Below are 13117 nucleotides of genomic sequence, written 5' to 3'. Positions count from 1 at the left end.
ATCACCCTAATAATTTGGTGCACATGTAGCCTATAACCTGTTTTTGAGAAATGTATTTGAATATTGTAAGAGCTTTCATTGTCTGCTTATATGCCCCCTTTATTTATCCTACGGTTCTGAGTTGGTGTACAGGGAGAACACTAAGAACGGCCCATGTTCTGAATTCTGTCTCTGGACAAAAAGTTATATTCACTACGTCCGTCATAGCTTGCTTGGCTTAATCGAAATTACAGATTGCCTCTTATCCACAGTTTGTACATCTCAATTGTCAGTAGAACAGAAAAAAAAGAGGCAGTAAATGAGGCTGAATGAACTGTTTCACTGCCAGACAAGGCTCCGATGATAGCCAGGTGTAGCAGTGGATGGTGTTGGTACAGCATTATGTAGGCCCTAACAGTTTGTGGGCACTGTTTGTCACCCTTAAAGTGCAATTAATGTATTGTTTAGTGTTGTGTTGTGCAGTGGCTTTGCTGGCATGCTTCACTTTTCCCCCCCCCACCAAGATTTACATGCTAAAATCACTACTGTAACTAATTAAACAACAGAACAGTGTCCATGTTTCAGTTTATTAGAAAAAAATGGTTGCAAGTGAAAGAGTAGAAATTGGCCAGTTTCTGTGCTCCCAGCTGCAGCAGAACGTGCCATTTTCAAAAGGCTTTGAGGTCCCATCATGATCAGACCTATACATTGTTATCAACCCTTACAGTTCAATACCACACCTAACATAGACTTCAATGTTTTCCTTCTGATAGGAAAATAGTGTTGCACAAAAGGATAATTGGGGATGTGAAAATAGGCTGCCCAGTTCCACAGTTTAGGATTGATGCTGCAGATCTTAATACCTGAAGCCATCCACTGTATGGAGTTTGTTCAGTCACTGAGGAAAGTCTTTCTAGGGTACATTAAATAATTGACTATGTCTGATACAATTAAGTGGACAGTGAGTGTAATGCCTTCTGGTTTGACTCAAAAACAACCTTAGTCCAAAGACATACCAAGGTTAGGCGTACTACTCACGTCAGTAATCAGATATGTTCCTCTCAAATCCATAGTTCCTTGGAGGAGTCTTCAAGATGTGCATGTACACAAGATACATACACCAGTACACAATGCCAACAGGTGCATTATCACTATCACAAAGAAACTATAGCTAAAGCATGTAAAGAAAACACAATTGTAAATATTTCTATACAAATTTGTACAGAGTTCCTGCATTTTGTAAAATATGTATTTATTAATGATTTACAAAAGGCTATCATGAAACAATTTAAATGATTCAAATGTGTTACCTAAAATGAGAAACATGAATACATTTGTATACATGTCGGTTAACATCTTTAAAGCTGAAACAGGATATTGATACTGTTACTTTATGGATAATGAACGTTAACATATTCAAATCTGGCCCATGTTCTGAAAAAAACCAAAAACATATTTACACACAAGATGGAGTCACTCAAACAGCTGTGAATGAAGAGATGTACTTCATGTAAATAGCATTCTGCCCAAATCCTTAAAATAGCATTTACCTACAGTAGCCTATAAGTCCCAAATGTATTCCATGTTTGTATTGATTTAACCGAATGCTCAAGCATTTTAAATAAACAAAATCTGTGCAAGTACATTACATAAGGTTCAAATAAATACCTGTTAAACAAAACAAGGTTTTTACTTTGGATTTTTATTATCATTTGAACTGAAAATGAAGTAATTTTCCATCATGGTACGCTTCCACTTTCCGCATACTGGCAATGTATACAACTGGTCAAATTTCACAACTCTGCAAATTACTGTTAAATTCAAACAAAGAAAATCAATACTAAAAAGTGTGTGTGGGGGGGGGGGGGGGGGAATAGAAAACATAAGACACCCCCCCAAATTTACAGTGAGAACCAAAAAGGTAGGAGTTCCTTATCTCAATTTCCTACGTCACACTTGTATAAAATGCCCTGTTGGATAAAGTCTGAACCGTCCATTTCTGAAGATAAAAAACAAATGAGAGCTGTTACTATTAAGAATTGAGAGTTGCGTTTGGAACGAGAGAGATATTTACAGTGTGGGCGTGCACTCAGGTGGACCCCCAGTAAACCAGTTTATATATGTGGAAGTCATAGTGAAGACATAGCATCTTCCAGTAATGCCTGGATCAAAACTAAAGCCACATTCTAAGGAATGAAGAATACAGTGTATCGCAAACCAGAATGGACAACATTACTCCATTTGAATCAATGAGTATAGGAAGAAGTTCAACTTAAAAGATTGGTCTGGTAAGCCATTTATTTAAAAGTGTGAAAATATGTAATGCAGAAAGAGCATAAAATATTCCACATTACATTAAGCTATTAAAATTGTTTAAATGAACAGAACTTTTCATCCCTAACCCAAGAACCATTTTACAAACAAAAATATATTCCCCTTCATGTGATTTGAAATTTGTCTTAGTAGAATAATTAATTTGTATTATTATTATTATATATTTTTTTTTACAGTGCTTTATTATAATATCTGATAGTTTAAGAGGGAAATTAAGCAAATAAATGTCTCAACTATTGCGACGATACATCTAAATTGTATGTAATGGTCCAGTTGTTCAATAAAAACAAAAAAAAGGAGAGTCACTGGGAAACAAAAGCTGGCTCTCTTTCCCATTGCTCAGTCGGGGCCTGGCGGTCAATTTGTCTTGCTAAGGCTACTTGTCTACTGCTTTGTATTGAGTTCATTTTCCAGCTCCATGAGTTTTCGCGAGGCCTTGACTTTGTTGGATACTTCCTTCCCTTGGGAAAAGAGCCGCTGGCGCTCCTTGAATGTCATACTCTCCGGGGCTCCTTCAGTTAATGTGTTTTCCTGTTCTTGACCACTGCAATGAGAAAAGCAACCACAATACGACTTAAAACATATACTGTACAACGTTGTGTGTTCTGAGAATTCCTATATACGTCTCAGTTTCTTATGGTCCTCATTCGGTCTAAAAGTATTTCCTCTGACCCAGTTGAATTATCTGTTTATGAAGAGAGAGATGCATGGCAGGCCTCACCCTTTCGTCCACTTTTCTCGCGGGTCCTTGTAAACTTCTCCTGATCCTACAACCCCTGTTGTGTTTCCAGTGTATGAATTAAATCCTGTGTTCATTAATTAAATTGGGGAAACAGAGCACATTAGTTAATGAATATGTTTTGTACCATGTTGGCAGGTTAAACCCATAGCGTAAAAAAAAGAAAAAAGCTGCTGGGTACATAACTTCTGTGTAAAACATATCTTTACTAAATGTATTCCCTGGGATTAATTTACCTGCTTCAGTACACAAAGAGTACAGCACACCAATGCAAAGTTATTGTGACATAACACTGTGTCAACTGTAAATTGTGACCAAGTCACAGTCCAGGCTATATATGATTGTTATCTGTACCCAGCAACTTTTCAGTCATGTTCAAATTATACAACTGTGCCTTTTCCACAGACCAAAACAAGCCACAGGGACTAGCTTAGCTGAGTGAATAGCGTTAGTGCAGTCCAAGGCACGCCTGAAGCAGCAGGGTCTGTGAAACAAGTTTGTGGGATCAAAAGTGGAGGTCAACCACTAAGTCATGTAGCACCCAAGATAAACTGTCATCAAGCCTGTTATGACAAAACTTTACTGAATAACCACTGGATGTTAGCTAGGAGCTCATCAAAGCCACAGGTGGCTGAATGAGGACTGATTCGGTATCTTAACTGGCCTTCTAACTTCTAACCCAACACCATTGACCCCCAGGTGACCTCTACCTCTGACCCACAGTAGGCATTAATCAGTAAGTTCACGTGTTCGTGTGTGCCCGGGCCAGGCAAACGCAGTTGCTGCTGTCTCTCACACTAACCCAGAACTCCCACTAATAGAATCTTACTGGTTGTGTTCCAACATGCTGTGTCTGAGTGGAAGCACAACCAGAATTCAAATGCATGTGGATTTTTCTTTGTTTAAAATTAATGAAACTAGGGATACCAGGGCAGACACAAACACATTGACGTGTGAACCGAGGCAGGACTCCACTGGCAGGGTCAAGTTCTTCTGGCACAGAACAGGCTCTCGGAGTCTACAGACTGGTTGAAAGTTGGTACCTATCCAAGATCTGTCTGTCCCCTAAGCTAAAACTATACCTTCTGAACCCTCCAGTAACTAAGTCACCACAGAAACGCAGTTTTCATGGTTTGTTGATTTCATTCTTTCGGAAGCCAAATTTCAGCTTATACAGAACAGTACTTGGCTTCAGATGTAATTGTAAAAATGCATAAAAGTCAACCAAAGGTCTTTCTATATTCTTGTGCCATGGATAATGTTTTCCTTTCCTTACACCTGGCTCCAAATATTCACATTAGTCAGATTTTGCTCATATTCTTTTAAGATAAAGTGGAGCAGAAGGTGGAATCTGAGCCTTCTCAAAACCTTTGGCTAGACATCTAGACGTCTTCACTATCAGAGAGCTGGGTTGCCCTTCTTCTTGATACTGCCAGTGGATTCGTCTGCCTGAATGTATTATTGTTAACAGAGGGAGCCAATGATTCAGGTGGAGACGGGTCACCTGAACCACGGCATGGCCCTCAGAGGAGGAGGAGGTGGTGGTAAGCAGCAGCATTAGACAATGTCACTGACACAGACAGACTGACGGGACAGCCAGAGCCACAGAAGGCACAGACAGATAGACAGACAGGGCATACCAGTTGAAATTCACAAAAACAGAGACATGGCAGACAGACAGACAGACAGGGCAGAGACTGGAACAGTCATAGAAGACAAAAAGAGGAGTGAACAGAACACTTGAGGGCTGAAAGGAGGAGTGCAAAGCAGCAAAGGCAGTAGATAGCAATGGATATCAGGTCGATTGGAGTGAGCTTGGATTCAGCGCAGGGAGGCGTGTGACGGAGAGAGGCGGATTATGTTGATGTGGCGTTATAGCAAGGTTTGTGATTGGTCTCTCAATTTGAGTGAGGAATGCAACACAATAACAAAAGGCCCATACATCATCATCATCATTCATACTGGGTAGGGGAAGGGCACTGGTGCTGTGTGCAGATGTTACATGCAGGGTGACAGTCACTGAACATCTTGACCCTGTTAGACTGTGTTGTATTAGTGACATCTTTTCTCCATGGCTGTTTAAAGTGTTCATATCCGGAGGGGGGGGGGGGGGGGGGGGGGGCACTTTCATATTTTCTTTTAGAACATGTACCAACAAACTCATCTGTCTGGAAAATTAAAAGGCACAATCCTGTGATTCCGGTCAATGTGAATATTAAGTTATTTACTACAGTAGTCTATGCTATGGCTTACAATGAAACACTGAACATGTATTGTGTTTAGAGTAACATGAAATAGAGATATTAAGGTAAAGGGGGATACCTAGTCAGTTGTACAACTGAATGTATTCAACTGAAATGAGTCTTCCGCATTTAACCCAACCCCTCTGAATCAGAGAGGTGCGGGGGGCTGCCTTAAATCGACATCCACGTTACACTTGAATTCTGTTCTCACCAAGAGGCTTTAAATATTGTGCTTTGTTGAGCAAAAATATACAGACTATTCCTAAATTGTAAAACAAAGCTAATCTTTAAACATTTTATGAAAGCATAAATACTGTTTTAATAACTTATAAAATAGAATGTCATTGGTTCCAGGTGTTGATAAAAATAACAACTTTTCTACTTTTGTCAGTAGGGGTCACTAAAGGCTTAAATAGAAAACATTGTGCCACAGATGAAGACCATAGAACTAGATTAAAGTGAATTAGTACTGCTCAGTAATCTAAATCAGTGATTGGTTTGGAGCCCTGACAGAGCTTTAAACAGCCACAGACAAAGACAATGCCTCACTCAAAAGATCTTTCCCCTTTGCCAGGTGTGCAAGTGAGCCTAAAGAGAGCTGCTCCTCTCAGGTCCCACCACAGTGTCTGTGTGATAGATAAGAAGCCAGTGTCTCAGTGTTCCTTAAAGCCAACACCACCACCAAGCAGCCGTGGGGCCCGCAGGCGGGAGACGGGCAGGCCACCCCCTCAGCAAAAACAAACACACATGGGCGGGTGGGCGTTGAGCAGCAACACCAACAGTACTATGATTGGATATCTGGACTGCTTTCATAGGGAATCACGGGTTGGTTGGTTTACCGATTGCTTTTACTCACTAGAAAGATGATTGGAGGAAGAGGAATGGGTGAGGACAGAGGACATTTTCTGACAGAAGGATTGGGAAAATTAAACAAAAATGGAACCTGATTTGCTAGTGGTGGAGTGGAAATTCCAAAAAAAGAGGACAAAACTATAACAGAAACCGATGGGAGAAAAAACGAATTACAAGTTGATTGGCAACTACAATACAGATCTATTGGATTGTCGATAGAGAAATAGAGTGGGAGAAAGGGAGAAGGGGAAATGGAAGCCAGAACGCCTCTGTACTGGAAAAACAGGAACACAAAAATATAACACAAAAAACATGAACGACTGAATGAGAGATATGGAGTGGGAGGTATACGGGAGGCGTGTCCTCTCTCCTTTCTGTGTCTACCTTTAAAGTTGCCTGTCGGGATGAAGCCGAGGCTGGGTTTGATGGGAGGGGGAGGGGGCTGCCCTGCAGTACTGTTGGCATTGACAGCCGGCGGCTGGAATGAGCTGGACAGAAAGATCCCATCAGACATAGGACGGGGCTTGCGCGCAGGCGGCTGCGGCTTGTGTGCGGGCGGGAGGTCGCCATAGGACTTCCTGGTGGAGGAGAGCTTAACCTGACCTGCTAGGCCTGTAGTGTCCTCATCCTCCTCGTCATTGTACGAGACAAACTTGGCAGTGTACAAGGCGTCAGGGGAGACAACCTGGGTTTTGAGGTAGGAAGTGTTTCTCTGAGGCGGGGGTGGTGGAGCGTTAGTGGCAGTGGTTGCGGGGGATGCAGTGGGAGGGGGGGGCTGAGGCTGGTAGTCCCTGGGGAGGGGAGGTCTGTACAGACCAGGCTCGTCAGGCGTCAGCAGCTTGCGCTCGGCCTCCTCGTGCTGCCGGCGCCGCCCTTCCTCCAGGCGTGTGTAGTACTCCTCCTCCTGTCTCCTCTAAGGGAATAGGGAATGGGAAGAGCCTGTTAGTGTGGCCTACTCTCACCTCCAAGGCATGGCTGGCTGGACCTGACTCACTCTGCCTCTGCTGGAGGGAGACTACCCATGGCCACAAGACACCCAGACAAGTCCTCCACCTTATCTGTCCACTATGTGTCTGTATGTCTGTGTGTGTGAGGTGGGGGAGACTACTCTGTGTGTACTGGGTTCTGTAATACTTTAGTAGAGAAGCCTAGCGGTAAAGAGCGTTGGGCCAGTAACAAAGGTCGCTGGTTCGAATCCATGAGCCGACTAGGTGAAAACTGCCGATGTGCCCTTGAGCAAGGCACTTAACCCTAATTGCTCCTGTAAGTCACTCTGTATCAGATCGTCTGCTAAATGACTAAAATGTAAATGTGCTGTTTTCCTCTCCTTCCCTCCATGCCGTGTTGAGAACCACCAGAGGTGAGGATGGATAAAGACACTTCTCTGACAGCTGGGGCCAACAGTTTGAAGTGGTTTGGGTTAGACTACAGTCAAGTGATCTGATAGGCTTGAAGACTCCAATTCAGGGATTTTTGGAGGGATTCTATGGTTTTAGCTCTGGAAAGGTACCAGCTAGTAATAGAGATTGGTCAGCTCTGGATTCTGTACATGGATCCCCTGGGTTAGTGTGTGCGTAGTGAGTGGTATGGTGGGTAGGTATATGTCATCGATGAGAGTATGGTGGGGGAACAGATATGTATTGTACTCTGGTATGACCACCACAAACCACAGCGAGGGTGGGGCATTCCAACAGCGGTTCCAAAGCAGTGCCTGATGGAATGACTATGGCTTCCCAACAAATGTAAAATATTGTAAAAAGTGACTCCCATGCTTTTTGGGGGTAGGAGGGTTACATGCATACATCCATACATAACATAACACAGAGGAAGGGGACCATCATGAGTCCATGCAGTTGGACATCATTGCCATTATTACAGGGCTTCAATTACCAGTGGTGTGAGGATGACTCACAGGAAGACAACAGCTGAATCAATGGTCACACAGTAAAACAAAATGGCACTGGGATGTTGTAACAACGTCACACAAGGCAAGATGAAGGGGTGCTGCTGCTCTCAGACCACTGGTCATTTAATGTCCCTGTAACTAACTGGGACTGAGGACACAAAACACTAGTGCTCCAAAAACATGCTTCGCCTCTGACAGACCAACCACCAGGTTTCATTAAGATAAGTCAGCATCCTGTCTGCAGACTCCCTGGCCACAGGCCCTTTGCTCTCTGGCCCAATAACACTTCCCCTGAACACAGGGTACTACTTCCATCACTAATCACTGCTCTACTGGCTTCTTCTTATGTTCCTAAAACCCAGTCAGACAGAGTCCCCTTCACAGTTCTCTGACTGGTACATTGTAGAGGGGCGTATTCACAACTCCTCCCACAGGATCACTTACAGCTCTGTGGGAGACTGACCAACTGGGAACAGAACAGTAGAAACCTTGAAAAAGCTGATCATGTTAGCAGATTTCACAAAAAAACGACCACCTCAGTTGACCCTTTCCACCCCCTGAAGAGAAGTGGTCCCACGGATCGGTCTTTGTTTTTCACTGTGCATTCTGCTGCTGGACTGTTTAGTTGAGGCACAACTCCTGTTTCACGAGGTAAACTACAATTAGCTGGGCAGATCCCCACAGGGTAATACTATAATTACCATGCAGGTAAGACTCTCTCTGGGTTTACACTTTGATGTCCTCTGTTAATAGATCCGACTGGGGCATTCTGCTTTAATCTGCTCTGCTGGCAGTGACATCAATCCTTTCACATAACTAGCTTTAATAAAATGTAACAAATAATAATACTGAAAGACAGCTGTGGGCAATGCAAGCATCTGGATTTAATTGTGGTCTATTGCATTCATATTCTTTTATAATCGTATTGAAGTCTGACTGAACAGAAATCACTGATAGAATATTATGATAGAATATTTTGCCAGCATGAACATAAATGAGAACTCATATTTTGACAGCACCTGACTAACCAGCTGTGTGTTAGCTAGCTATGTGCTGTGTGAGAACTGTGTAGCGTCGATATACGTGGCTCTGTGGGTCCTGTCAGGGAGGTGTACCTTCTCATCGACCTCTCGTCTGGCCCTCTCCTCCTCTCTCCAGCGTCTCTCCTCCTCCTGTTTGGCCCGGTCCTCCGCTTCGCGTTTACGGATCTCCTCCAGCTGTTGCTTCCTCCGCCGCTCCTCGTCCTGCAACTACACACAGACACTTCAGCACCATGTACACGGTCCGGGAACATGTCCTACAGTCTACTGATCTCAGGAGTCCTTCAAAATTGTGTGCTTGGAGATGAATCAGTTGTATAGTGGAATATACTTTTAAATCAACTGTTTCTTATACTATTCAAATGCATTGTACATGAATGCTGTGAGGCCATACTTCCTAAAGTGAAAAGGTGGAAATATAATTTAGTAACAAACTATCCTCAGCTCTACAACTAGAGTAGGCCTACTGCTGCGCTAGTCTGTCTGTGGTCTCAATGCATAGTGCAGGTAAGGTTAGTTCACACAGAACCTCCTGTCATGGGCTCATATTACTATACTCGGTGTGTTTCCTCACTCAGTCACAGCTCCACAGTAAATCCCCAAAGCTCTAAGGACCCCTATCAGGTCTGCATCTACACAAAGACTCATTCAGTAGATTGGCCCCCCTGTGAGGTACATCACACTGGCATCGGGTTTCCAGACAAGGGCTTGTTGTGTTGAAAACATCTAGGTCTAGATATGCTGATGGGATGCTCTGTATAAATCTAGAAGTTCTTTTCTCTCTGCCACAGGATAGGTCGTCTGTGGTGAGAGTAAAACGGTCTGCACTGCAGACAGGCATATGGCGACAGCTGGACATGCAGAATGAATGGCAACGTGCAGCGAGAACAAACAGCAGCATGGCTAGGCAGAGCAGAGGAGCGTCCAGTTCAAGCCTTAGTTACATCACTGATGTCATGGTGACCAAACACAACAGACTGGAAGTCAATCACCGGATGAAACATGACTACAGATGGACAGTAGAAACATTTCCTACACTGTGCAACTTCCCCAATGAGAGGGGAGTTGAGGAGGAGAGCGATGCTATATTGACTGAGCACCGGCGTTGTTCACACAGAGCTGGATGAGTTGAATGAAGTGGACTGACAATGACACAATGATGGTTACACCACATGCAGATGACCACTGCTGGGGGAGGGTCTCAAATCATGCAGACTGACCATCACTGCAGGCCAGGCAGCTCCCTGCACTGAAACAGCTGCATAGTACTGGGTTCTCTTGAACAAATACAGTATTTAACCATGCCCAAGTTAGTTTTAGACTTCTTTAAGGTTAAATGAGTTATTATACTGCAGTTATCTAGTGGAGACAGACAGGGTTCCACAGCGTCGCAGGGTGACATCCCCGAACCCCGCCCCTGTCGCTCCACGAGAACAGCAGCCCCCCCCCCCCCCCCCCCAGGCCAGGCCAGATGAGAGGGAGGGGACAGAATGAACGAGAAGAGACAGGTGGAACCGAAGACAAGAAAGGAGGATAAGGAGCAGTGCGCAAAGAGAACGTACCAAGTCTAGAACAGAGATTGCTGGGACAGCAGTCTGCTGCGGGAGGAGAGACAAATAGAGAAAGAAAAGAGGAGGAACGAAGGAGAAAGAGAGTAAATAAATATAAATTAAAAGGAGGGCATAGAAGAAGATAAAAGTAAAAACATTTTTAGGGGTTTTGGAGGCAGCAGTGATGTGGTGCCAGGAACATTTCTCCACAGAATGGGGCTGATTACTGCCAGCGGCCGAATGAGCGGCCCACTTCCCCTCAGACAGACAACGCTCCGCTCAGTCCCATCCCTCGCATGGAGCTCCAAAGTGCCCCGTTTACACATCGTTTCACCACCAACCTCCTGGCCGAAACTAAGACCACCTTTCTCCCTCAGAGACAGACAACAAGGGGTTGTGAGCCTTGGCCTGGCTGGCAGGGACTGCTCACTACATCCCGGAATCATTGTCTCACTAGACAGTCTGGATACAAGGTCACAGCAGATTGAAGACAGTACTCTTGTAACAGTTACAAATGAGAAGCAACACACTGTAGAGGGGTCTCACTGGTTTATGTTGATCTGTGGTGTCGTCTGAGGGGATTAGCGACATTAGCCCAGGTTAGATGGCATTTTATTCTGTCCAAGGAAGGGTGTGTTTTTGCATGTACAATGGTACATTGATGGGCAAAAATATGCTACTCTAGCCATCTTGTTAGACCAGGAAAATGAGATGAATCATTTCCAAATGACCATAATAAATTTGTTAAAAAGAACCAATTTGTACTTTGCTATGTTTCCATGTAAGTTTGTTGTGTGTCCGGCATCCTGCCCCCTCCCTCCCTCTCTCCGCAGCCAGTCGAGTACAGCAGCTCAGCTCAGCATGGCAAAGCAATGACGTAAGGATGTTGCAGGTGCACATTGCAAAACATTCATTGTAGCTAGCTACTTCATGGGGTTCCTCATGGGAATTCCATATCCTATTCTGTAACCATTAAGCCCAGTTCCATTTCCTCTTTTCTCAGTGTTTTGCTTCCCATGGCTCGCCCTTCCTTGGCATGAGAACCTTCAGTCGAGAGGCTAAAAACCTTTCAGAGCTCAGAACATTTATAATGGGTGTACTGTAACCAATGATGGGTTCATGTGCATCTAATAGCACTATGAAGATCTTGGGCCACTGGTCTTTCCTCCATACACCTTACCTCTGATGTCCGGTATGATTCCCTATACCGTAGCCTACCTTCTCCACATCCTCCTGTTCTCCACTGTGCACACTAGACCCCTGCTCTCCAGGGCAGCTCACCCTTGCTCTCTTCTCTGCCTCCAGCCGCTGCATGATCATCATGGTGTCCACGTCCTCGTCGTCATCCTCCTCATCTTCCTCATCACTCTGCTTGGACTCCTGCAGTCTCTTCTGGAACTGCCACTCCAGCATCAGCTTCCTGAGCCGGTCGCTCTCCTCGGCCGTACGCTCCGGCTTGGCCTGCAGGTCCTGGATCTCCCTGTCCAGCAGGTCTACGATGTGCAGCTGCTGCTGCTTCTCCAGCTTCTCCCGGGCGTCCCTCTTCCAGGGGTCTGGGGACAGGCTGTCGCTGGAAGACAGCTCCTCCTTGCTGATGGTGATGTACTGCAGGTCCCGGCGCTCGATGGTGCGGGGCTGCTGCTGGGGGAGCAGCTCTCTGATCACTGTGTCCATTGGGTTACCCTGAGGGGGCAGGGTGCCCGCTCTGGGCAGGGTGGACAGTTTCTCTGGCCTGGGGGGCTGCTGTTGCTGGGCCTGCTGTTGGCCCTGGGGGGGGAGGTAGGGATGGGGCACCTGCTGCATGGGGGACCGGGGAGGGGGCATCTGCTGGTGCTGTGTGGGAGGGGGGAGTGTGCCCCCGTGTTGGTTGTTGTTGTGGGCTACAGGCACAGCTGGGTTACGGACCTGTCCCAGCTTCCTCTCCTGCTCCCTCCTCTTCCTCTCCCTCTCCTCCTCTAACCGGGCCTTCTCCTTCTCATACCAGCGCTGCTGCTCCTCGCGCTTCTTGCGGTCGGCGGCGGCGGCTGCTGCTGCGGCCTGCTGCTGGTTGGCCGAGGGAGGAGGGGGCAGGGGAAGGTCGGGCTGGAGCTCAAAGTCCTGGTAGTGTACGGGGGGAGGGGGTGGTGGAGGGGGAGGGAGGTCCGTGCGTGTGGACTGGGCCACGGGCCCTGGGTGGGGGGCGATGGGGCCGGGGGTCTTCCAGCGTCCCGGGCCACTCTTGTGGTTGCTCTGGGTCTTGTTGGAGGAGGACGAGGAGTAGTTGAGATGCTCCTGGCTGGAGGTGGAGGACTCCACAGAGGAGGAGACCTGGTGGTGGTTGACCCAGTGTTCCCCACTGCCTCGCTGGTAGTCAGCCTCTCTCTGCTGCTGCTGGTGCAGGTGGACCAGGTCCTCAGGACGCAGGCCGGTTGGAGGGTAGCCCACCGGGAGGTCACACAGCTCCTCCTGAGAGTGGTCCACCCGCTGAGAGGACA

The 13117-nt window shown here is 46.0% G+C and overlaps 1 protein-coding gene across 9 annotated transcripts in view; it reads right to left on the bottom strand.

Annotated features, from left to right (window-relative positions):
- Positions 1 to 1663: 1663 nt before the first annotated feature.
- The window catches only part of LOC120024176 (afadin-like), a 117878-nt gene continuing 106424 nt past the window's right edge, over positions 1664 to 13117 (bottom strand). For 4 of the 9 annotated variants that reach the window (XM_038968349.1, XM_038968351.1, XM_038968352.1 and 1 more), the window contains 5 exons: positions 11925 to 13106; positions 9169 to 9303; positions 6532 to 7060; positions 3035 to 3119; positions 1664 to 2857 (listed from right to left, as the gene is read on the bottom strand). In XM_038968349.1, coding sequence (XP_038824277.1) covers positions 2698 to 2857; positions 3035 to 3119; positions 6532 to 7060; positions 9169 to 9303; positions 11925 to 13106 — 2091 coding nt within the window. In that variant the 3' untranslated portion in view covers positions 1664 to 2697. The remainder of the gene's footprint in view (positions 2858 to 3034; positions 3120 to 6531; positions 7061 to 9168; positions 9304 to 11924; positions 13107 to 13117) is intronic. The other 5 variants (XM_038968353.1, XM_038968357.1, XM_038968356.1 and 2 more) reach the window with 2 other exon arrangements.

The sequence above is a fragment of the Salvelinus namaycush genome, chromosome 29 (genome assembly GCF_016432855.1).
Source record: "Salvelinus namaycush isolate Seneca chromosome 29, SaNama_1.0, whole genome shotgun sequence".
NCBI classification, from domain to species: Eukaryota; Metazoa; Chordata; class Actinopteri; order Salmoniformes; family Salmonidae; genus Salvelinus; species Salvelinus namaycush.
This window is presented reverse-complemented; position numbering and strand designations above follow the sequence as displayed.